The sequence below is a fragment of the Erinaceus europaeus genome, chromosome 14 (genome assembly GCF_950295315.1).
Source record: "Erinaceus europaeus chromosome 14, mEriEur2.1, whole genome shotgun sequence".
Taxonomy (NCBI): Eukaryota; Metazoa; Chordata; class Mammalia; order Eulipotyphla; family Erinaceidae; genus Erinaceus; species Erinaceus europaeus.
In genome coordinates, this window is record NC_080175.1 from 3,368,662 (window position 1) to 3,392,101 (window position 23,440).

The window sequence follows — 23,440 nt, forward strand, 5'->3', positions numbered from 1 at the left end:
AATAACGGCCAAAAGCACAGCCTGTGTCAGACACAAGTTCAAATACTGGCCCCCCGTTTCCCTGTCTAGCAGAAGGAGTCACAGCCTAAGACCAGATACAGGACTTACATTTACAGCACACAGTAAATGCTGGCTGCTCTTGTCAGCGTCAACTCCCGGGGCTGTTATTTTCCCTACATCCTGCTAAAAGCCGGCAGCACCCAGCCTTCCCACCGAGCCCCCCGTCTGTCCTACGCAGTCTCCACGTGAATGTTCCAACACAGTATCGCTTCTCAGACGCGCGAGTTGATTCCAGATCACCAGACTGCACCTAGTTCAGACTCCTTAGAGCTCAACAACCAAGCTTTCTCTCTTTGATCGTGACTTTCCCAGCCCTCTGCTATTCTGCTACACCCATCCGCGTTCCCGAGCGGGACTAACCATCAAGCCTTCTGGCTTCTGATGTATCCTCATTCTTTGGCACCTGAGGCAGCATTCAAGACCCAAGAAGACTATGCTTATCCAGGAGGGCTTTCTTTCAGGCCAGAGGAGACTGAATCTTGGCCTTGTCTGGTCCCGTGGACTCTGGGTGCACCACACTGTAATAATTAGTTCGATCCTCCTATTCTTCTAATATTTGTGAGCAGAGGAGGAGGAAAGGAAGGAGAAGCAGAGCATAACCTGGCCTGGCATACAGTGATGCTGGGGACCGAATCCAGGACCTCACATCTCATGCCCGAGTCCACACTACCCACTGCCACACCGTCCCCAGTCAGCGTCCTGCTCTGCTCGCTGTAATTCTCTCTCAGATGATGTCTTTCTGAGCTGAGACCAGTTTGTTTCCCCTCCAACAATTTTTCAAAATAATTTTTTCTTAATATTTATTCCCTTTTGTTGCCTTTGTTTTATTGTTATGGTTATCACTGCTATCGATGTTGTCGTTGCTGGATAGGACAGAGAGAAATGGAGAGAGGAAGGGAAGACAGAGGGGGATTGAAAGACAGACACCTGCAGACCTGCTTCACCGCCTGTGAAGCGACTCCCCTGCAGGTGGGGAGCCGGGGGCTCAAACCGGGATCCTTATGTCGTTCCCTGTGCTTCGAGCCACTTGCACTTAACCCGCTGCGCTACTGCCCGACTCCCTCCCCTCCAACATTTAAAGTAGCAGTGGAGGCCTCGATAAATACCCTTGGCTATAGAAGTATTTCTCTGTTATAAAGGTCCTACGACTACACACGCAGGCTTTATTTTATTTCTGATCTTACAGATAACCTGTACAATCACACTCCTGCATCGTCTAGAATTTTGGGGTCACCAAATCCTAATGTGGAAACGCTTGCAACTCAGTTTACACACAGACATCCTCTCTAGTAAAACATACTTTAAACACGGCCCTGAAACCTCCAGCCAGCCCACACCGACTTGGCACTGAGAGGCCACTGGCAAGCCAGGCCGGGTCTTACCTGCACAATTCCGTTTACATGAAAGCACATCACAAGCTCTGGGACGTTGCAGATCAGGTTGTCCAACCAATAGTCGATCCCAGTGAGCACGTTTATTGGCTTGTTGTTATCCCTGAAACAAGATTCCTAGATCAAGATTCTGGATCAAGATTTCCACGATGGGTCACCTGAGACTCAGTTCCCAATGGAAACATTTCACTCTTTTCTCCCCAGATGGGGAATGCAGACATGCTTCCTTCTCTGATGAGAGGTATAGGAGCTCGGTGGCGAGAAAGTTGGATTCTGAGTGGTTCCCCGTGTCTCAAAAGAAGGAAGCATGTCCAGTCAGCTTGCTGCGGGCCCCTCACCAATCTGAGCCGAAAGGCCAACTGCCACGCACGGCGATGCCCAGGGCAGGACGTACAGAATAAACATACTTGGAGCATCAAGGCATTGCCCCCAACGAGTCAATAAGCTAGCGAGCTGGCTTTTCTGCTAAGGACACCTCACCACAGCCTCCCAGGCCGCATCCCGGCAATGGCCAGAGGAGACCAGGCCAGAGTCTGCAGCTGCTAACAGCTGCTTTATTTTTTACTGTAGCTTTTTCAACTGGTAGGTGAAGAAGGAAAAAACCGCCGAGAAAGGCGGCAACTGCTCAGAGGTAAGTGAAAGCAGACGGGGGGGGGGGGGGGGGGCAGCAGGGGAGAGGGACAGCAGGTAGAGCGCACACGCTGCCAAGCACAAAAACCCAGCTCCAAGCCCCCAACCCAACTGCAGGGAAGCTTTCCGAGTAGGCAAGCAGTGTGCAGCCCTCTCTCGACTTGTCTCTAAAAAGAAAAAAAAAAAAAATGCAAAGGGGAAAAGGCCACTGGCCGCAGCGGATGCCGATCGCACACAGACCAAAGGAAAGGGACAAGGCGGCCAGGCGGGCAGGGGGCGGGGGGCGGGGGCGGCGGGCGTGGGCTTACCTGAGCCGCAAGCTGACTGCCGGGTACCGGCCGCCTCCGAAGATGGGCATGTTGGAGCCCACTAACATGTGTATGTCTTCGAACGTCCAGAGAATGTTCCGAACAAAGTCGTTTTTAAGGCCCTTTTGATTTAGGAGGAAAGAGCAAAGATTCTCATGCAGTGAGCGGGAGCTCCATCGCCCTCCTCCCCGCCACACTCCAGAGACAGCGGGAAGGGCAAAGACGGGGAAGACCAAGCTCCCGCTTGCGGCGACAGGCGTCTAGAGTGGCGTCCGGGGTCAAGAGGCTCGCCCCGCTCGGACTGCAGCCGAGACCAGCTCTCGGCGGGGAAGGCGGGCTGCAGACGGGGCCTCGACTGGACCCCGCGGAGGGAGGCCTACCTGACTGTTCTCCCCGTCACTGAATAAAGTAGTCAGGGTTTGTTCTCTGGGTGCGGAGGCCACGTGCCCCACTAGGTAAGAGGGTTCAAGAGGCGCACCTCCCTGTGGAAAGTGCAAGGAAAGGCTGCGTGACTCTGCTGCCGCCAGCTGTCGGGCGGCCCGGCTTCTATTTTGCGGGGCCCCGCCAACTGCCGCACATACAAATCTTTCACTCTCACCACTGGGCGCCTTCAGGTTCGAATGTTGCCGGCTACGATAAAAATCTCTCACGTCTGGATTTTACACAAATGAACGTGCCGTGAGATTTTTTTTTTTCTTCCTGAAACCTTCCAAGTTTTTCCTCTGTGCTCCCGCCCCCAGGAGAATTTTACTGCTCTTGGTCCACCCCATAGCTCAATCAAAGCGCCCAGAAACCCCAGCCGCGCTCTGTTATTGCGAAACCAGTCGGCAGAAGCGGGGCTCGCCGCACATTTCTCTTCTTCTTCTTCTAATGTTTATTTATTCGCTTCTGTTGCCCTTGTTGTTTTATTGCTGTAGTTATTACTGTCGTCGTCGTCGTTGGATAGGACAGAGAGAAATGGAGAGAGGAGGGGAAGACAGAGAGAGAGGGGGAGAGAAGAGAAGGACAGACACCTGCAGACCTCGAACCGGGTCCTTGCGCTTTGTGCCACTTGCGCTTAACCCGCTGCGCTACGGCCCGGCTCCCTAGTCGCGCATTTCTAAGTGTGATCCACAGGACCCCAGAGTCCCTCAACAGCCAGTGACCACCTGGCCGGTCAGGGGTGAGAAACAGTGCTCGCCCGCCAGGCTGGCCTTAGGAGAGGAACCACGCCAAGTACCCGGCACCAGCCTCTCGGAGAGGCTGCAGGCAAGTCCGCTTCACCTCACTCAGCACAGCCCGCTGCTCTCAAGCTAGCCAACCGTGACGTGTGGCGTTCACCTGACACAGGCTCAGCAAGGGAGCCTGACGGGTGGGGAACAATGACTGGGACATTTATTAGAAGCATGGCTTTGATGCCAGGACGTCAGGACCCTCAACAGACCCCAGGGATGGGCTTGCACACGTGTGTACTGCTTACTCCACGACCCCGCCCCCTCTCCCAAGTGCCCAGCGTCCTGGCACACCGGCGGGCGCACGGCTGCTAAGGTGCGGGCCCACGGCTGCTAAGGTGCGGGCCCGCTGCGCGTGCTGCCCGAAGCCTGCCCACAGTCCTGTCTTCTCCCTCTGTGTGCTGACGCCTGTCTGTAAAGTACATGGTCATGGCCACAAGTTGCAGGCTCTCGCTACGCTCTGTCTTCTCCCTAAGGACTCCTAACAGAAGTCCAAGATTTCCGCTGTATTATCTGTTCACACAGACAAATGATCAACCTACATCCCAACTCCAAAAGTCAGCTTATCAGTAAGCCACAACTCTCGGACCAACTCCCAACTCCAAAAATCAAAGCTGCCAGAAACTTGCTCGACTACATGGAAGTCAGGGTCCTCAGTTGGGATGTTCTCAATAAAGGCTTGGCTGCACGTCAGAACAGACCCCCCATGAAAACTATTATCACTTAACACAGCACCCAAACCGGCAGTTTCAGTTTAGAAAAAAAATTCACTAGGTAGTAACTGGTAAACAGAAATGAATCTGCCAAAATTTACTTGGTCTCACGTTACAACAGCTATTCTCTGAAAGGCTTTTCTGTGCAGCCATTTGCTACAACAGGCGGACCTGAGGGCTGCTGTAATGCTAAGGGGAGCCGGTCAGAGGGAAAGACAGATATTCACAGCTTCATTCAGGTGGAAGAGGAACAGGTCGGCACAACAGAAGCAAACCCCCAGCCCTACAGAAACAGCGGTTCTCAGAAGGGCAGGGAGGGGTGGGGGGAGAGAGCGTAACGGTTTTCCCAGTATGAGGGCCACGCACGGGCAAGTGCATAAAGCAGACCGAGGGTAATAACTAACCACAAAGCCAGTCACCCATGTGGCCGTTACCCAAGTCGTAACACGGGACCTTCAAAGCACCCGGCGCGCTAGGTCCCTTCCTAACGTGACCATTCCGTGGGCTGGCATGTATCCACCCCCCCAGCACGCTAAGTCCCTTCCTAACGTGACCATTCCGTGGACTGGCATGTATCCGCCTCCCCAGCACCGCTAAACGCGTAGATTTATCATGTAGTCTGAGGAGGACTCTACAAACCTGCTGAAACCAAAGCCAGGCTAAACCTATCTGCTTGGGGCGGATATGGCTGACTGGTGAGAGAACACAGCGAGAGAAACGAGTTCGCAGGTGAAAGGCCTTAGTTTATCTTTTGTGGGTTTGGCAACAGATTTTTTTCTGAAAACAAGGCACGCACAGATCACAGCTAGGGTTAATTTACTCTCTGTCAGTCACAATAAAGATAAAAATAAGCGAAAAAGAACCAAAAGATAACACATTCACTCTTCCTCTATTTTTTGTTTATTTGTTTACCAAAGCCAGCCCCCCCCCACCCCCCCCCAGCTCTGGCTTAAGGTGGTGCAGGGGACTGAAGCCGGGACTCTGGAGCCTCAGGCATGACAGGTCATTTGCACAACCATTATGCCATCTACCCTCCGACCCCTTTCTCTCTTTATATATGTATGCATTTCAAGTTTTTTTTTTTTTTTTTTTTTTTTTATTTCTTCCCCAGAGCACTCACTGCTCAGCTCTGGTTTATGGTGGTGCAGAGGATTGACCCTGGGACACTGCAGCCTCAGGCACGAGCATCTATTTGCAGAACCGTTATGCTGTCTATCCCTGCCTCATTTCAAGTTTTTATCAGTGCTTTTAAAAGGTTTAGCTATTTTTCTGACTGAGAAAAAGCTACTGAGATCAAACACCAAATCTGGCATCCACAGTGTCAGGGCTCAATCTAGGGCCTACCACACTGTTTACTGAGCCACCCCCAGGGCCCAGTCCCCTGGAAGGACAAACAACCAACTCCTGTCACATTCCTGCAGGGTTAAGTCTCAGGAATTTCAGCCAGAGCATATTTTTACCGAAACACTGCTCAGCTCTGGCTTGTGGTGATACGGGGGCACTGAACCCAGGACTTCTAGTCTTCTGGTATGAAAGCTCTTTGCAAGACCATCATGCTGTCTCCCCCACTCATCCAGAAATCTCAGAGTTACTATACGGGACCTGGCATACTAAGAGGGAAGGTAAGAAGGTTATTTTGTTATTACTGTTATTTTAAATTTATTTTCCCTTTTGTTACCCTTATCTTTTTATTGTTGTTGTAGTTATTATTGATGTCGTTGTTGGATAGGACAGAGAGAAATTAACGAGGAGAGGAAGACAGAGAGAGGGAGAGAAAGATAGACACCTGCAGACCGGCTTCATCATCTGTGAAGCGACTCCCTTGCAGGTGGGGAACCGGGGGCTCAAACCGGGATCCTTATGCCGGTCCTTGCACTTCGCGCCACATGCGCTTAACCCGAAGTGCCCCCGCCCGACTCCCAGGTTACTTTATCAATGAGTGATTTCGAAGGGCAGGGCAGACAGCATAACGGCTAGGCAAACAGATTCTCAAACTTGAGGGTCCACCTATACACCACCGTAAACCAAGCTGAGTGTCTGGGAAAATACACAAACACACACCCAGGAGCTGAAAACTGTCTCATCAAGGCAGTGATTCTCAAGCTGATTTGAAAAAGCGCCAAGACTTATTGCGAGGCAGGGAGGTAGCTCAGTGGGTAGAGCACACCCAGGCGCGCACCTTCAGGGATGGCGGGGCACACGCGCCTGTGTCTCCGTCACAGAAAGAGAAAACTAACTGGGCTCGAGTGGTAGCCTAGTGACAGCAGTGTCAAGCCACAGGACCGTACTTAAATGGGTGGGAGGACTCTATCTGTTATTAGCGTGAGACAGAGTACCGCTCCAGCAGTGCGGTGCTAGCCATCCAATCCAGGACTTCACACATGCGAGTCCTCATTCCTCGCAAACCACTGAACCACTGTCGAGAGCACGAGAAGGCCAATATTTCAATTACAGACGGGACTGCGGATTTCGGTGACCGGTAAGCACTTGCTCTGTATAGGAAGCTTCCCATATGACTGCGGTCTCTAGCGCTCCTGTGACTTGAAGGAGCTGATGATATTGGTAATCTATTTTAAATGTTAACGGATTTTCAACTGTTTGACCACTAATTAATCAAGCATGTGTTCGAGTCATTCATAACATCTTGTACATTTTGTCTGACATCTTTCTTTTAACCAGAGCACTGCTCAGCTCAGGTTGATGGTGGTGTGAGGGATTGAACCAAGGATCTTTGGCGCCTCAAGGCTGAAAGTCTTTTCTATAACCATTATGCTATTTCCCAGCCTCTACTTTGAGAAACTAAAAGATGTTTTTTTATTCCTGTCACTCATTTTATTAAAGATCAAGAACGATCACTGAGATGATCAAGGAACAAGGGTGTCTCTCTATGAGCTTACTGAGTCTGCACCCACGTACTAACCTGACTGGAAGCACTGGGGTCTTCAGAGACTGAGGTGGGCATTTCAAACGGGGCAGGCCAGGAAGCCCCTTCAGAATCGTTTGTCTGATCCGAACCGGACGCTTCCTGCTGCTCCGAGGCTGATGGGACCGGCTGTGCAGCCGCGTCACCATTGATGCTGCCCAAGTCAGAAATAAGAACGTGGTGCTGTTACTGTCAGTCAGCTGCACCCGACCTGTCTACTGGCTTCTCAAATCGGGTGCTGTGAGCAAGCACGGGTCTTAGTAAAGCGGAACCTAGCAAACGCCAACAATACCGCAGTGACGAATTTCCCTTTTCACTGCTTCAAATTACATTTTAGGTCAGAATTTCAACACAAGCATGAAGTCAAGTACCTGTAATACAAGAACTTGGAAAGGATGGCCTTCTGGTACCAGTGTTCCTTGCTCTTTTTCTTCCTCTGCCACTTCTGGTCAATGAGTCTCTGATAAAACTCTTTCAGCCACGTCCAATCACCCGTCTAACCAACATAAGAAATCAGCAAACACAGACATCAAAAATTATTTACTTATTATTTTTTAGACAGAAAATACCCTATCGATTATATTTTATGAACATACTCAGAACAAACACTTATCTTTCCAGATTCCATTTTTAAAAACATCTATTCCCTTCTGTTGCCCTTGTTTTTTAGTTGTTGTTGTAGTTACTTTTTAATTTATTTATTCCTTTTGTTGCCCTTGTTGTTTTATTGTTGTAGTTATTATTGATGTTGTTGTCGTTGTTGGATAGGACAGTAACAAATGGAGAGGAAGGGAAGACAGAGGGGGGGAGAGAAAGACAGACACCTGCAGACCTGCCTCACCGCCTGGGAAGCGACTCCCCTGCAGGTGGGGAGCCGGGGGCTCGAACCGGGATCCTTACGCCAGTCCTTGCGCTTTGTGCCACATGTGCTTAACCCGCTGCGCCACCGCCCAACTCCCTCCAGATTTAATTTCTAGCACTCCGTTTAGGACAGCTTCATCTTTCCCTCTCCCTTACTCAGGCTTACTCATCTCTTTAGCATATTCATTAGTGCCTGGGACAAACCTCGTGTGCACACTGACAGAGTGCGTGCGTGCACGTGTGCGTGCATGATCCTGGAAGGAGGAGTGTGAGTGTGGCATCCGCAGCCGGTGGCCCGGCAGCGGCGTGACATGTTTGCAACTAGTCTACAAGCAGCCCAGGTAAAAGCAGGAAAGAGACTAAGCCTCGAGACAGCGCAGCTTTGTACTGTATCTGACAGACACGCCGGTCCTCAGACTGGTGAGGGATGGGCACTGGCCAGCGTGAAGTGTAAGAGAACCGCATCCTCAAACGGCCACACATTCACGGAGATGTCTCTGGATGTGTCTGACATCTCAACAAGTCGCTCCACGTTCAGATCATTCACACTTTACTCACTGTCCCCCCCCCCCCCAAACGGAGCACCGCTCAGTTCAGCTCTGGGTGAAGGCGCTCTGGGGCCCGATCCTGCGACCACAAAGCCTCAGGCACGCGTCTCTTTGTACAGCCGTATTGCTATCTCCCCTGCCTGCTTTCTCCTTTTCTGGGCGTGAACCCTGACTACGCTGGTTTAATGCAACAAGTGTCTCTGTTCTATTTTCCACGTCTTCACTGAAGCTTTAAACAAAATACGTGTAGGGAGACCTCTCCATTCTCGGGCTGGACTGGAGTCCCCGATTGGGTTCTGCTCTGCTCTGCCCCGCCCAGCCCCAAGCCCAGCCCTCCTCGAAGGCGCGGGCCTCACCTGGGACGACCGCATGAACAGCTCCTGAATGTCCAGCTCGTCCAGCAGCAGCGTCCGCCCTACGCGGTGCACGGCCATGCTCACGTGTGACTTGCTGTAGGGAATCTTCAGCAGCTTCTTTATGTTCTTCGCGACACAAGCGGGGAAAGCAGTTTAGAGCCTTTCGCGTTTACGGGGCAGACGCGTGACTGTGCGGCTACCCTGGCTGCACCCTCCGGGAGCTGCCAGCAGGCACAGCAGACCCGACCTCCAGAACCAGAACCGGAACCAGAACCAGCGCCTCACTCGCCAGGAGCCGCCCCAGAGCCGCCAGTCGGAAGCGCCTTCTCCCGGGGCAGAGTGCCCTAGAGCCCCGACGTGTGGGCCGCCCCGTCTGCTCGGCGTGCAGCACACCGATGGTCAGCCAGCGACCGGTCACAGCCGATTCCCGACCGGAAAGATTTTACAGACCGGCCCCAAGCGTCTCGACCAGCTCCCCGCGGCTCCTCGCCGGTGCCACGAGACTACAGAACCCAGCGAGGCAGAGGCCCCATCCCCCCCCCTCCCGTCCCTCTGGAACTCGGAGACCCACCTCTGAGTCGGAGACGACGTCCACGTCGTTGCCCACCGAGTCGATGAAGTCGTACGCCATCCCGAAGCTGAGAGGAAACAGGCCACGGGTTCAAGGCCACACGCAGACCGATATGTGCGGGCGGTCTGTCTGTCACTGCGCCCCCGCCCCAGCCCCCGGCCCCGGACACACTTCCTAGCTGCTGAGGCCTCCGAGACCAGCCAGCTGGCCTGGGAAAGCTGACCAGACCCCTCCGGAGAGGCCCAGCAAAAGCCAGTGATTCCGAGATCTGACACGCGAGTTGATCGTGATTCGAAGCAATGAGCAGACGGTCAGGACGAGCACAGTTTTTTTTTTTGTAACCACAGGCCTTAAACTCTCCGCTAGGGATAAAGTCAGTTCAAGCTACTGTTGCTCTTTTTAAATTGGGAGATTAAGAAAAACAGAAACGGGCCGGGTGGTGGCGCACCTGGTTGAGCGCACATGTTAGAGTGCGCAAGGACCCGGGGGGTTCGAGTGCCCCAGGCCCCACCTGCAGTGGGAAAGCTTCCCAAGTGCTGAAACAGGGCTGCAGGAGTCTGTCTCTCCTCCTCTCTGTCCTCCCCTTCCCTCTCGATTTCTTACTATCTCTACCCAGTGAAGAAGCGACAGAAGAAAAGAGAAACAGGAACATCCGCTGGAGTTCAGTCCCCGGAACTCTGCACCTGAGCCCACTCAGCCGGGAGACTCCCTGCACCTGGAAGCAGCTGCCGCCCCAGGTCCCACTCCTTAAGGAGGGCTGGCCGCCTCACCGCAAAGCCTGCCTGCCGACCGGCGGTGCGCTCAGGGGACCCGGCGTCTCTAAGCGCCAGCTGCACGGGGCTTTGTTTGGTCTCTCACGGAAGTAAGTCAAGAGCAGCTACCCTGCAGTGCTGTCTGCAAATCAAACGATGGGCACGTGGGCACGCGGTCGGCACAGCCGCAGTGTCACTCACCCGACAGCGCCCACATTGTCGTTTACCAAGTCTCTCGGAAATTAAGGTATTCGGCTACCCCCAGCTTTTTGCTCACATACCAACACGACACGAACATTTTCCAAATGGAACTAACTCTCTGACGCGCTAGAGTAATTCCCAAACTAGCTCGCGGGAATAGTTCGGGCTCAGCCACCAGGAGAAACCAGACTTCCCGCACACCATGGGTCGCGGCTTCGCCTTCAGCCGCAAGCCACCTGCCGGAGCCCAAACCCAGGGCACCCAGCAGGCCGGAGCTTCCTGTGTCATTATGTCGTTTTTTTCTTTTTTGCCACCGGGGTCATCGCTGGGGCTTGGTCCCTGCACAACAAAGTCGCCACTCCTGGTGGCCATCTCCCTCTCCTTGTACCTGCTGGGACAGAGAGACACTGGCGGGGCAGGGGAGACCCAGAAGCACAGACACAGCTGCAGGCCTGCTTCCCCCACTGGAAGCAGGGGTGGGGGCTCACGCCCGGGTCCTGCGCTGGCAACATGCTCTCAACTGGGTCCGCCCCGCACAGCCCGCGGGCCAGCTCTCTCTAAGCGTTTCTCGGGCCACGCGGCCCACACCAGTCGCTGAAACACTTTCGGGCAGAACGGGTGCTGGCAGGGCCCCCAGGCTATCCGCACACCCGGCTTCCAGAAGCCTGAAAGGTGCCCACGAGCCAAGCAGCAGCCCCACCGGAGTGACAGACGGACGCTCGGGCCAGGGGCGGGAGAGAGAGGCCCCCGCAGCCGGGTGGGGCCACGCGGGATTGGGCCGAATGTCACCGTCGTCCGTCTCCCCCACGGGAGGTCGGGGGTCCCCGAAGCCCGCCGGCCGGCCGCTCACCTGGAGAAGGGCTTGCTCCTCTTGCTGTTGCCCAGGACGGTGGTCCCCGCGGGGCCCAGCTTGGCGCTCTCGCGCAGCCAGTTGGCGGGCGGCAGCTTCAGGTCGGTCTTCTCCTCCAGGCGCGCGAAGGCGGCCCGCGGGGGTGCGGACGAGTACTTGACCACGGCGCGGCTCTTCACCGCCGAGCCCTGCGGACGCGGACGCGGACATGGACACCTGCTCAGCGACCCCGGCCCAGAGCCCCCGGCCCCGGGAAGGAGCCCGGGCGGCGGCGTCCAGGGGAGACCCCCACCGCGCAGAGGCCGAGCGGGCAGACGCCGGGGTGTGCGCCAAGAACCCCGATCCGGAGGCAGGGGCTGCGCCGCCTGAAGCCCCCCGCGCTGGTTTAGCCTTCACGGACGAGACCGTAAAGCGGGGCCGGGTGGTGGCGCACCTGGCTGGGCGCACGGGTCAGTAGCAAGGACCCGGGTTCGAGTCCCGTCCCCACCTGCTGGGGGAAGTTTCACGAGCGCTGAAGCAGGGCTGCAGGGGTCTCTCTGCCCCTCTCCCCCAACCTTGATTGCTGGCTGTCTCTACCCAGTAAGTAAAGAGCGTTACGTTTCTTTAAGTCACGGACAGCGTCTGTCGTGTAGGAGGCTCGCCACACCAACGGCCCCGTGGGCCCCCGCTCCCCGTGTCCAAGGGGCGTCATGGGGGGGGGCCTACTCTCTGGTCGTGTTTGAGGGATCCTCCCACGAGTCCAGGGGAGCTCACACATCTCCAGCACCGCCATTGCTGTTTCACCCACCCCACCCCCGAGAGCTGAGCCCAGACCCCAACACCTGCTGTGGTTTCGGCTGAGCCCTGCAGGAGGCGAGAAGTAACGCCATGAGCAAGGGTGGCGGGTGCAGGGTCTGCGGGGGGAGGGTGCAGGGTCTATGGGTGGCGGGTGCAGGGTCTCCGGGGGGAGGGTGCAGGGTCTCCGGGGGGAGGGTGCAGGGTCTATGGGTGGCGGGTGCAGGGTCTCCGAGTGGCGGGTGCAGGGTCTCGGGGGGAGGGTGCAGGGTCTATGGGTGGAGGGTGCAGGGTCTATGGGTGGAGGGTGCAGGGTCTCCGGGGGGAGGGTGCAGGGTCTATGAGGGGAGGGTGCAGGGTCTATGAGGGGAGGGTGCAGGGTCTATGGGCGGCGGGTGCAGGGTCTCTGGGTGGCGGGTGCAGGGTCTATGGGGGGAGGGTGCAGGGTCTCTGGGCAGCGGGTGCAGGGTCTCCGGGGGGAGGGTGCAGGGTCTCTGGGTGGCGGGTGCAGGGTCTATGGGTGGAGGGTGCAGGGTCTCTGGGTGGCGGGTGCAGGGTCTATACATGGCGGGTGCAGGGTCTATGGGTGGAGGGTGCAGGGTCTCCGGGTGGAGGGTGCAGGGTCTCTGGGTGGCGGGTGCAGGGTCTCTGGGTGGAGGGTGCAGGGTCTATGCGTGGCGGGTGCAGGGTCTCTGGGTGGCGGGTGCAGGGTCTCTGGGCAGCGGGTGCAGGGTCTCCGGGGGGAGGGTGCAGGGTCTCTGGGTGGCGGGTGCAGGGTCTATGGGTGGAGGGTGCAGGGTCTCTGGGTGGCGGGTGCAGGGTCTATACGTGGCGGGTGCAGGGTCTATGGGTGGAGGGTGCAGGGTCTCCGGGTGGAGGGTGCAGGGTCTCTGGGTGGCGGGTGCAGGGTCTATGCGTGGCGGGTGCAGGGTCTCCGGGGTGGCGGGTGCAGGGTCTCCGGGCGGCGGGTGCAGGGTCTCTGGGCGGCGGGTGCAGGGTCTCTGGGTGGAGGGTGCAGGGTCTCTGGGTGGCGGGTGCAGGGTCTATGGGTGGAGGGTGCAGGGTCTCCGGGTGGCGGGTGCAGGGTCTCCGGGTGGCGGGTGCAGGGTCTCTGGGCGGCGGGTGCAGGGTCTATGCGTGGCGGGTGCAGGGTCTATGCGTGGCGGGTGCAGGGTCTCTGGGTGGCGGGTGCAGGGTCTCTGGGTGGCGGGTGCAGGGTCTCTGGGTGGCGGGTGCAGGGTCTCTGGGTGGCGGGTGCAGGGTCTATGGGTGGCGGGTGCAGGGTCTATGGGTGGAGGGTGCAGGGTCTCCGGGTGGCGGGTGCAGGGTCTCCGGGTGGCGGGTGCAGGGTCTATGGGCGGCGGGTGCAGGGTCTCTGGGTGGCGGGTGCAGGGTCTATGCGTGGCGGGTGCAGGGTCTCTGGGTGGCGGGTGCAGGGTCTCTGGGTGGCGGGTGCAGGGTCTATGGGTGGCGGGTGCAGGGTCTCCGGGTGGAGGGTGCAGGGTCTCCGGGTGGCGGGTGCAGGGTCTCCGGGCGGCGGGTGCAGGGTCTCTGGGCGGCGGGTGCAGGGTCTCTGGGTGGCGGGTGCAGGGTCTCTGGGTGGCGGGTGCAGGGTCTCTGGGTGGCGGGTGCAGGGTCTCTGGGTGGCGGGTGCAGGGTCTCTGGGTGGCGGGTGCAGGGTCTCTGGGTGGCGGGTGCAGGGTCTCCGGGTGGCGGGTGCAGGGTCTCCGGGTGGCGGGTGCAGGGTCTCCGGGTGGCGGGTGCAGGGTCTATGCGTGGCGGGTGCAGGGTCTATGCGTGGTGGGTGCAGGGTCTCCGGGTGGCGGGTGCAGGGTCTCGGGGGGAGGGTGCAGGGTCTATGGGTGGAGGGTGCAGGGTCTCCGGGGGGAGGGTGCAGGGTCTATGAGGGGAGGGTGCAGGGTCTCCGGGTGGCGGGTGCAGGGTCTCTGGGTGGAGGGTGCAGGGTCTATGCGTGGCGGGTGCAGGGTCTCTGGGTGGCGGGTGCAGGGTCTCTGGGTGGCGGGTGCAGGGTCTATGCGTGGCGGGTGCAGGGTCTCTGGGTGGCGGGTGCAGGGTCTATGCGTGGCGGGTGCAGGGTCTCTGGGTGGCGGGTGCAGGGTCTATGCGTGGCGGGTGCAGGGTCTATGCGTGGCGGGTGCAGGGTCTCTGGGTGGCGGGTGCAGGGTCTCTGGGTGGCGGGTGCAGGGTCTCTGGGTGGCGGGTGCAGGGTCTCTGGGTGGCGGGTGCAGGGTCTCTGGGTGGCGGGTGCAGGGTCTATGCGTGGCGGGTGCAGGGTCTCTGGGTGGCGGGTGCAGGGTCTATGCGTGGCGGGTGCAGGGTCTATGCGTGGCGGGTGCAGGGTCTCTGGGTGGCGGGTGCAGGGTCTCTGGGTGGCGGGTGCAGGGTCTATGCGTGGCGGGTGCAGGGTCTCTGGGTGGCGGGTGCAGGGTCTCTGGGTGGCGGGTGCAGGGTCTATGGGTGGCGGGTGCAGGGTCTATGGGTGGCGGGTGCAGGGTCTATGCGTGGCGGGTGCAGGGTCTCTGGGTGGCGGGTGCAGGGTCTCTGGGTGGCGGGTGCAGGGTCTATGGGTGGCGGGTGCAGGGTCTATGCGTGGCGGGTGCAGGGTCTCTGGGTGGCGGGTGCAGGGTCTCTGGGTGGCGGGTGCAGGTTCTATGCGTGGCGGGTGCAGGGTCTATGCGTGGCGGGTGCAGGGTCTCTGGGTGGCGGGTGCAGGGTCTCTGGGTGGCGGGTGCAGGGTCTCTGGGTGGCGGGTGCAGGGTCTCCGGGTGGCGGGTGCAGGGTCTCCGGGTGGCGGGTGCAGGGTCTATGCGTGGCGGGTGCAGGGTCTATGCGTGGTGGGTGCAGGGTCTCCGGGTGGCGGGTGCAGGGTCTCGGGGGGAGGGTGCAGGGTCTATGGGTGGAGGGTGCAGGGTCTCCGGGGGGAGGGTGCAGGGTCTATGAGGGGAGGGTGCAGGGTCTCCGGGTGGCGGGTGCAGGGTCTCTGGGTGGAGGGTGCAGGGTCTCTGGGTGGCGGGTGCAGGGTCTATGCGTGGCGGGTGCAGGGTCTCTGGGTGGCGGGTGCAGGGTCTATGCGTGGCGGGTGCAGGGTCTCTGGGTGGCGGGTGCAGGGTCTCTGGGTGGCGGGTGCAGGGTCTCTGGGTGGCGGGTGCAGGGTCTATGGGTGGCGGGTGCAGGGTCTATGGGTGGCGGGTGCAGGGTCTCTGGGTGGCGGGTGCAGGGTCTCTGGGTGGCGGGTGCAGGGTCTCTGGGTGGCGGGTGCAGGGTCTATGGGTGGCGGGTGCAGGGTCTATGGGTGGCGGGTGCAGGGTCTCTGGGTGGCGGGTGCAGGGTCTCTGGGTGGCGGGTGCAGGGTCTACGGGTGGCGGGTGCAGGGTCTATGCGTGGCGGGTGCAGGGTCTCTGGGTGGCGGGTGCAGGGTCTCTGGGTGGCGGGTGCAGGGTCTCTGGGTGGCGGGTGCAGGGTCTATGCGTGGCGGGTGCAGGGTCTCTGGGTGGCGGGTGCAGGGTCTCCGGGTGGCGGGTGCAGGGTCTATGCGTGGCGGGTGCAGGGTCTATGCGTGGTGGGTGCAGGGTCTCCGGGTGGCGGGTGCAGGGTCTCGGGGGAGGGTGCAGGGTCTATGGGTGGAGGGTGCAGGGTCTCCGGGGGGAGGGTGCAGGGTCTATGAGGGAGGGTGCAGGGTCTCCGGGTGGCGGGTGCAGGGTCTCTGGGTGGAGGGTGCAGGGTCTCTGGGTGGCGGGTGCAGGGTCTATGCGTGGCGGGTGCAGGGTCTCTGGGTGGCGGGTGCAGGGTCTCTGGGTGGAGGGTGCAGGGTCTATGCGTGGCGGGTGCAGGGTCTCTGGGTGGCGGGTGCAGGGTCTCTGGGCGGCGGGTGCAGGGTCTCCGGGGGGAGGGTGCAGGGTCTCTGGGTGGCGGGTGCAGGGTCTATACGTGGCGGGTGCAGGGTCTATGGGTGGAGGGTGCAGGGTCTCCGGGTGGAGGGTGCAGGGTCTCTGGGTGGCGGGTGCAGGGTCTATGCGTGGCGGGTGCAGGGTCTCCGGGTGGCGGGTGCAGGGTCTATGGGCGGCGGGTGCAGGGTCTCTGGGTGGCGGGTGCAGGGTCTCTGGGTGGCGGGTGCAGGGTCTCTGGGTGGAGGGTGCAGGGTCTCTGGGTGGCGGGTGCAGGGTCTATGCGTGGCGGGTGCAGGGTCTCTGGGTGGCGGGTGCAGGGTCTCTGGGTGGCGGGTGCAGGGTCTCTGGGTGGCGGGTGCAGGGTCTCTGGGTGGCGGGTGCAGGGTCTCTGGGTGGCGGGTGCAGGGTCTCTGGGTGGCGGGTGCAGGGTCTCTGGGTGGCGGGTGCAGGGTCTCTGGGTGGCGGGTGCAGGGTCTCTGGGTGGCGGGTGCAGGGTCTATGCGTGGCGGGTGCAGGGTCTCTGGGTGGCGGGTGCAGGGTCTCTGGGTGGCGGGTGCAGGGTCTCTGGGTGGCGGGTGCAGGGTCTATGCGTGGCGGGTGCAGGGTCTTGGGTGGCGGGTGCAGGGTCTATGCGTGGCGGGTGCAGGGTCTCTGGGTGGCGGGTGCAGGGTCTATGCGTGGCGGGTGCAGGGTCTATGCGTGGCGGGTGCAGGGTCTCTGGGTGGCGGGTGCAGGGTCTCTGGGTGGCGGGTGCAGGGTCTCTGGGTGGCGGGTGCAGGGTCTCTGGGTGGCGGGTGCAGGGTCTCTGGGTGGCGGGTGCAGGTTCTATGCGTGGCGGGTGCAGGGTCTCTGGGTGGCGGGTGCAGGGTCTCTGGGTGGCGGGTGCAGGGTCTCTGGGTGGCGGGTGCAGGGTCTCTGGGTGGCGGGTGCAGGGTCTCTGGGTGGCGGGTGCAGGGTCTCTGGGTGGCGGGTGCAGGGTCTATGGGTGGCGGGTGCAGGGTCTATGCGTGGCGGGTGCAGGGTCTCTGGGTGGCGGGTGCAGGGTCTCTGGGTGGCGGGTGCAGGGTCTATGCGTGGCGGGTGCAGGGTCTATGCGTGGCGGGTGCAGGGTCTCTGGGTGGCGGGTGCAGGGTCTCTGGGTGGCGGGTGCAGGTTCTATGCGTGGCGGGTGCAGGGTCTATGCGTGGCGGGTGCAGGGTCTCTGGGTGGCGGGTGCAGGGTCTCTGGGTGGCGGGTGCAGGGTCTATGCGTGGCGGGTGCAGGGTCTCTGGGTGGCGGGTGCAGGGTCTCTGGGTGGCGGGTGCAGGGTCTCTGGGTGGAGGGTGCAGGGTCTCCGGGTGGCGGGTGCAGGGTCTCCGGGTGGCGGGTGCAGGGTCTATGCGTGGCGGGTGCAGGGTCTATGCGTGGTGGGTGCAGGGTCTCCGGGTGGCGGGTGCAGGGTCTCGGGGGGAGGGTGCAGGGTCTATGGGTGGAGGGTGCAGGGTCTCCGGGGGGAGGGTGCAGGGTCTATGAGGGGAGGGTGCAGGGTCTCCGGGTGGCGGGTGCAGGGTCTCTGGGTGGAGGGTGCAGGGTCTATGCGTGGCGGGTGCAGGGTCTCTGGGTGGCGGGTGCAGGGTCTATGCGTGGCGGGTGCAGGGTCTCTGGGTGGCGGGTGCAGGGTCTATGCGTGGCGGGTGCAGGGTCTCTGGGTGGCGGGTGCAGGGTCTATGGGTGGCGGGTGCAGGGTCTCTGGGTGGCGGGTGCAGGGTCTATGGGTGGCGGGTGCAGGGTCTATGCGTGGCGGGTGCAGGGTCTCTGGGTGGCGGGTGCAGGGTCTCTGGGTGGCGGGTGCAGGGTCTATGGGTGGCGGGTGCAGGGTCTATGCGTGGCGGGTGCAGGGTCTCTGGGTGGCGGGTGCAGGGTCTCTGGGTGGCGGGTGCAGGGTCTATGCGTGGCGGGTGCAGGGTCTCTGGGTGGCGGGTGCAGGGTCTCCGGGTGGCGGGTGCAGGGTCTATGCGTGGCGGGTGCAGGGTCTATGCGTGGTGGGTGCAGGGTCTCCGGGTGGCGGGTGCAGGGTCTCGGGGGAGGGTGCAGGGTCTATGGGTGGAGGGTGCAGGGTCTCCGGGGGGAGGGTGCAGGGTCTATGCGTGGCGGGTGCAGGGTCTCTGGGTGGCGGGTGCAGGGTCTCCGGGTGGCGGGTGCAGGGTCTATGCGTGGCGGGTGCAGGGTCTATGCGTGGTGGGTGCAGGGTCTCCGGGTGGCGGGTGCAGGGTCTCGGGGGGAGGGTGCAGGGTCTATGGGTGGAGGGTGCAGGGTCTCCGGGGGGAGGGTGCAGGGTCTATGAGGGGAGGGTGCAGGGTCTCCGGGTGGCGGGTGCAGGGTCTCTGGGTGGAGGGTGCAGGGTCTCTGGGTGGCGGGTGCAGGGTCTATGCGTGGCGGGTGCAGGGTCTCTGGGTGGCGGGTGCAGGGTCTCTGGGTGGAGGGTGCAGGGTCTATGCGTGGCGGGTGCAGGGTCTCTGGGTGGCGGGTGCAGGGTCTCTGGGCAGCGGGTGCAGGGTCTCCGGGGGGAGGGTGCAGGGTCTCTGGGTGGCGGGTGCAGGGTCTATACGTGGCGGGTGCAGGGTCTATGGGTGGAGGGTGCAGGGTCTCCGGGTGGAGGGTGCAGGGTCTCTGGGTGGCGGGTGCAGGGTCTATGCGTGGCGGGTGCAGGGTCTCCGGGTGGCGGGTGCAGGGTCTATGGGCGGCGGGTGCAGGGTCTCTGGGTGGCGGGTGCAGGGTCTCTGGGTGGCGGGTGCAGGGTCTCTGGGTGGAGGGTGCAGGGTCTATGCGTGGCGGGTGCAGGGTCTCTGGGTGGCGGGTGCAGGGTCTCTGGGTGGCGGGTGCAGGGTCTCTGGGTGGCGGGTGCAGGGTCTCTGGGTGGCGGGTGCAGGGTCTCTGGGTGGCGGGTGCAGGGTCTCTGGGTGGCGGGTGCAGGGTCTCTGGGTGGCGGGTGCAGGGTCTCTGGGTGGCGGGTGCAGGGTCTATGCGTGGCGGGTGCAGGGTCTATGCGTGGCGGGTGCAGGGTCTATGCGTGGCGGGTGCAGGGTCTCTGGGTGGCGGGTGCAGGGTCTCTGGGTGGCGGGTGCAGGGTCTATGCGTGGCGGGTGCAGGGTCTCTGGGTGGCGGGTGCAGGGTCTATGCGTGGCGGGTGCAGGGTCTCTGGGTGGCGGGTGCAGGGTCTCTGGGTGGCGGGTGCAGGGTCTATGCGTGGCGGGTGCAGGGTCTCTGGGTGGCGGGTGCAGGGTCTCTGGGTGGCGGGTGCAGGGTCTCTGGGTGGCGGGTGCAGGGTCTCTGGGTGGCGGGTGCAGGGTCTCTGGGTGGCGGGTGCAGGTTCTATGCGTGGCGGGTGCAGGGTCTCTGGGTGGCGGGTGCAGGGTCTCTGGGTGGCGGGTGCAGGGTCTCTGGGTGGCGGGTGCAGGGTCTCTGGGTGGCGGGTGCAGGGTCTCTGGGTGGCGGGTGCAGGGTCTCTGGGTGGCGGGTGCAGGGTCTATGGGTGGCGGGTGCAGGGTCTATGCGTGGCGGGTGCAGGGTCTCTGGGTGGCGGGTGCAGGGTCTCTGGGTGGCGGGTGCAGGGTCTATGCGTGGCGGGTGCAGGGTCTATGCGTGGCGGGTGCAGGGTCTCTGGGTGGCGGGTGCAGGGTCTCTGGGTGGCGGGTGCAGGTTCTATGCGTGGCGGGTGCAGGGTCTATGCGTGGCGGGTGCAGGGTCTCTGGGTGGCGGGTGCAGGGTCTCTGGGTGGCGGGTGCAGGGTCTATGCGTGGCGGGTGCAGGGTCTCTGGGTGGCGGGTGCAGGGTCTCTGGGTGGCGGGTGCAGGGTCTCTGGGTGGAGGGTGCAGGGTCTCCGGGTGGCGGGTGCAGGGTCTCCGGGTGGCGGGTGCAGGGTCTATGCGTGGCGGGTGCAGGGTCTATGCGTGGTGGGTGCAGGGTCTCCGGGTGGCGGGTGCAGGGTCTCGGGGGGAGGGTGCAGGGTCTATGGGTGGAGGGTGCAGGGTCTCCGGGGGGAGGGTGCAGGGTCTATGAGGGGAGGGTGCAGGGTCTCCGGGTGGCGGGTGCAGGGTCTCTGGGTGGAGGGTGCAGGGTCTATGCGTGGCGGGTGCAGGGTCTCTGGGTGGCGGGTGCAGGGTCTATGCGTGGCGGGTGCAGGGTCTCTGGGTGGCGGGTGCAGGGTCTATGCGTGGCGGGTGCAGGGTCTCTGGGTGGCGGGTGCAGGGTCTATGGGTGGCGGGTGCAGGGTCTCTGGGTGGCGGGTGCAGGGTCTATGGGTGGCGGGTGCAGGGTCTATGCGTGGCGGGTGCAGGGTCTCTGGGTGGCGGGTGCAGGGTCTCTGGGTGGCGGGTGCAGGGTCTATGGGTGGCGGGTGCAGGGTCTATGCGTGGCGGGTGCAGGGTCTCTGGGTGGCGGGTGCAGGGTCTCTGGGTGGCGGGTGCAGGGTCTATGCGTGGCGGGTGCAGGGTCTCTGGGTGGCGGGTGCAGGGTCTCCGGGTGGCGGGTGCAGGGTCTATGCGTGGCGGGTGCAGGGTCTATGCGTGGTGGGTGCAGGGTCTCCGGGTGGCGGGTGCAGGGTCTCGGGGGGAGGGTGCAGGGTCTATGGGTGGAGGGTGCAGGGTCTCCGGGGGGAGGGTGCAGGGTCTATGAGGGGAGGGTGCAGGGTCTCCGGGTGGCGGGTGCAGGGTCTCTGGGTGGAGGGTGCAGGGTCTCTGGGTGGCGGGTGCAGGGTCTATGCGTGGCGGGTGCAGGGTCTCTGGGTGGCGGGTGCAGGGTCTCTGGGTGGAGGGTGCAGGGTCTATGCGTGGCGGGTGCAGGGTCTCTGGGTGGCGGGTGCAGGGTCTCTGGGCAGCGGGTGCAGGGTCTCCGGGGGGAGGGTGCAGGGTCTCTGTGTGGCGGGTGCAGGGTCTATACGTGGCGGGTGCAGGGTGCAGGGTCTCCGGGTGGAGGGTGCAGGGTCTCTGGGTGGCGGGTGCAGGGTCTATGCGTGGCGGGTGCAGGGTCTCCGGGTGGCGGGTGCAGGGTCTATGGGCGGCGGGTGCAGGGTCTCTGGGTGGCGGGTGCAGGGTCTCTGGGTGGCGGGTGCAGGGTCTCTGGGTGGAGGGTGCAGGGTCTCTGGGTGGCGGGTGCAGGGTCTATGCGTGGCGGGTGCAGGGTCTCTGGGTGGCGGGTGCAGGGTCTCTGGGTGGCGGGTGCAGGGTCTCTGGGTGGCGGGTGCAGGGTCTATGCGTGGCGGGTGCAGGGTCTCTGGGTGGCGGGTGCAGGGTCTATGCGTGGCGGGTGCAGGGTCTCTGGGTGGCGGGTGCAGGGTCTCTGGGTGGCGGGTGCAGGGTCTCTGGGTGGCGGGTGCAGGGTCTCTGGGTGGCGGGTGCAGGGTCTCTGGGTGGCGGGTGCAGGGTCTCTGGGTGGCGGGTGCAGGTTCTATGCGTGGCGGGTGCAGGGTCTCTGGGTGGCGGGTGCAGGGTCTCTGGGTGGCGGGTGCAGGGTCTCTGGGTGGCGGGTGCAGGGTCTCTGGGTGGCGGGTGCAGGGTCTCTGGGTGGCGGGTGCAGGGTCTCTGGGTGGCGGGTGCAGGGTCTATGGGTGGCGGGTGCAGGGTCTATGCGTGGCGGGTGCAGGGTCTATGCGTGGCGGGTGCAGGGTCTCTGGGTGGCGGGTGCAGGGTCTCTGGGTGGCGGGTGCAGGTTCTATGCGTGGCGGGTGCAGGGTCTATGCGTGGCGGGTGCAGGGTCTATGCGTGGCGGGTGCAGGCCCCCGGTGGGTGTCCGCCGGCAGGTCCCGGATGCCGACCCCCTGGCGTGCCGCACCCCCGCGGAGGCGCCCTTGGGAGCCCCGAGCTACTGCTGCTGCCTGGCTGGCCGCCAGGATTGCCCCAACCGGAAGCATCCGCTGCCGAGCACCCGCGCGGCGGGGACGCGCACACACCCGGCCACAGGTGCACGGCGCCCCGCCCCCTACGGCCCGGCCCCGCCCCCCGCCCCCGGCTCCGCCCCTGCGGCCCGGCCCCGCCCCTGCCACCCGGCCCCGCCCCTGCGGCCCGGCCCCGCCCCTGCCACCCGGCCCCGCCCCGCCCCGCTCACCTGGGCAGCTTCCTCCGACTCCCCCGGGCCCAGCGGGCTGAGTTCCCCGCGCGACGCCGCCTCGGCCGCCAGAGGCTCGGCCGCCGCCTCCTTGGTGTCCGCCATCACTTCCGTCCCGAGGCGGAGACGCCCCGCGGGAAGCCAGACGAGGCCGCCGCGGCAGCTCAGCCCCGCCGCCAGCCCCACCGACGCCACGCTTCCGGTGCTGACAGGAAGGAGGGGGCGGGACGCGCTCAGGTCTCGCGAGATTTCGTTGCGAGATCCGGTCCCGCCTCCCCGGGGAGCCACGGCCTGCGTGGAGGGCGGGGGAGCTGGAGTGCGCCTGCGCGTGACCGCCTCTCCGCCGGGGGAAATCCCGTCTCGCGATGTCTGACGCTCTGGCTCCGCCCCCTGCGCGCGGGGCTTTGTTGGCAAACAGAGGCGGGGGCGGGGCGGCTGCAGCGCTTCTCCCGGGGGGCGGCTGCCGGCCGCCTCTGGTTTTCCGCGGCTCTGTGTCCCTGTGTGTCCGCTGCTCTTCCCAGGGTGCCGCCTTCTCGAAGTCACACCGACCCCTGTCACTCAATGTCCTTCCTTTTTTCTTCCTCTTTCTTCCTTTCTTTCTTTCTTTCGTTCTTTCTTTCTTTTTTAATGATTGGGGGGTCAGTAGTTTACAATCAGTACAGTAGTCTGTCCATGGGTAACATTTCCCAGTTTTCCACAGGACAATACAATCCCCTCTAGGACCTCCTCTGCCATCCTGTGCCAGGACCTGAATTTCCTCCCCCCCCCCCCAGTCTTATTAATTTTTTAAATTTCTTTATTGGGGGATTAATGATTTTACATTCGAGAGTAAATACAATAGTTTGTACATGCATAAATAACATTTCTCAGTTCTCCACGTAATAAAACAACCCCCACTAGGTCCTCTTTCATCCTTTTTTGGACCTGAACTCTTCCCCCCCCCCCCCCCCCCCCCCCCCCCCCCCCCGTCCACCCCAGAGTCAATACACCAGCTCCAGTTCAAGTTCTGCTTAGTGTTTTCCCTTCTGATCTTGTTTTTCAACTTCTGTCTGTGAGTGAGATCATCCCATATTCATCCTTCCGTCTCTGGCTGATCTCCCTTCACAGGATTTTTTTCTAGCTCCATCCTAGATGAACGGAAAACGGTGATGTCAGCGTTTTTAACGGCTGAGTAGTATTCCATTGTGTATCTAGACCACAATTTGCTCAGCCGCTCACTTGTTGTGTCCCTCTTCACTCTGCGGGTCCTGATGGAACTGGGGTTCAGAGCCCTCTGTTCATCTGCCCCTAACATTTCTCCCC

At 62.0% G+C, this 23,440-nt stretch overlaps 1 protein-coding gene across 2 annotated transcripts in view; it reads right to left on the reverse strand.

The window, feature by feature from the left end:
- EDRF1 (erythroid differentiation regulatory factor 1) overlaps positions 1–22,379 on the reverse strand; it is a 44,565-nt gene extending 22,186 nt beyond the window's left edge. Inside the window, exons 1-9 of one of the 2 annotated variants that reach the window (XM_007523846.3) lie at positions 22,139–22,379; positions 11,376–11,563; positions 9,573–9,639; positions 9,002–9,127; positions 7,608–7,732; positions 7,234–7,390; positions 2,770–2,871; positions 2,390–2,511; positions 1,443–1,554 (exon numbers count right to left, since the gene is read on the reverse strand). In XM_007523846.3, the coding sequence (XP_007523908.1) occupies positions 1,443–1,554; positions 2,390–2,511; positions 2,770–2,871; positions 7,234–7,390; positions 7,608–7,732; positions 9,002–9,127; positions 9,573–9,639; positions 11,376–11,563; positions 22,139–22,243 (1,104 nt within the window). In that variant the 5' untranslated portion in view covers positions 22,244–22,379. The remainder of the gene's footprint in view (positions 1–1,442; positions 1,555–2,389; positions 2,512–2,769; positions 2,872–7,233; positions 7,391–7,607; positions 7,733–9,001; positions 9,128–9,572; positions 9,640–11,375; positions 11,564–22,138) is intronic. The other variant, XM_060171095.1, reaches the window with a different exon arrangement.
- Between the last annotated feature and the right edge of the window lie 1,061 nt (positions 22,380–23,440).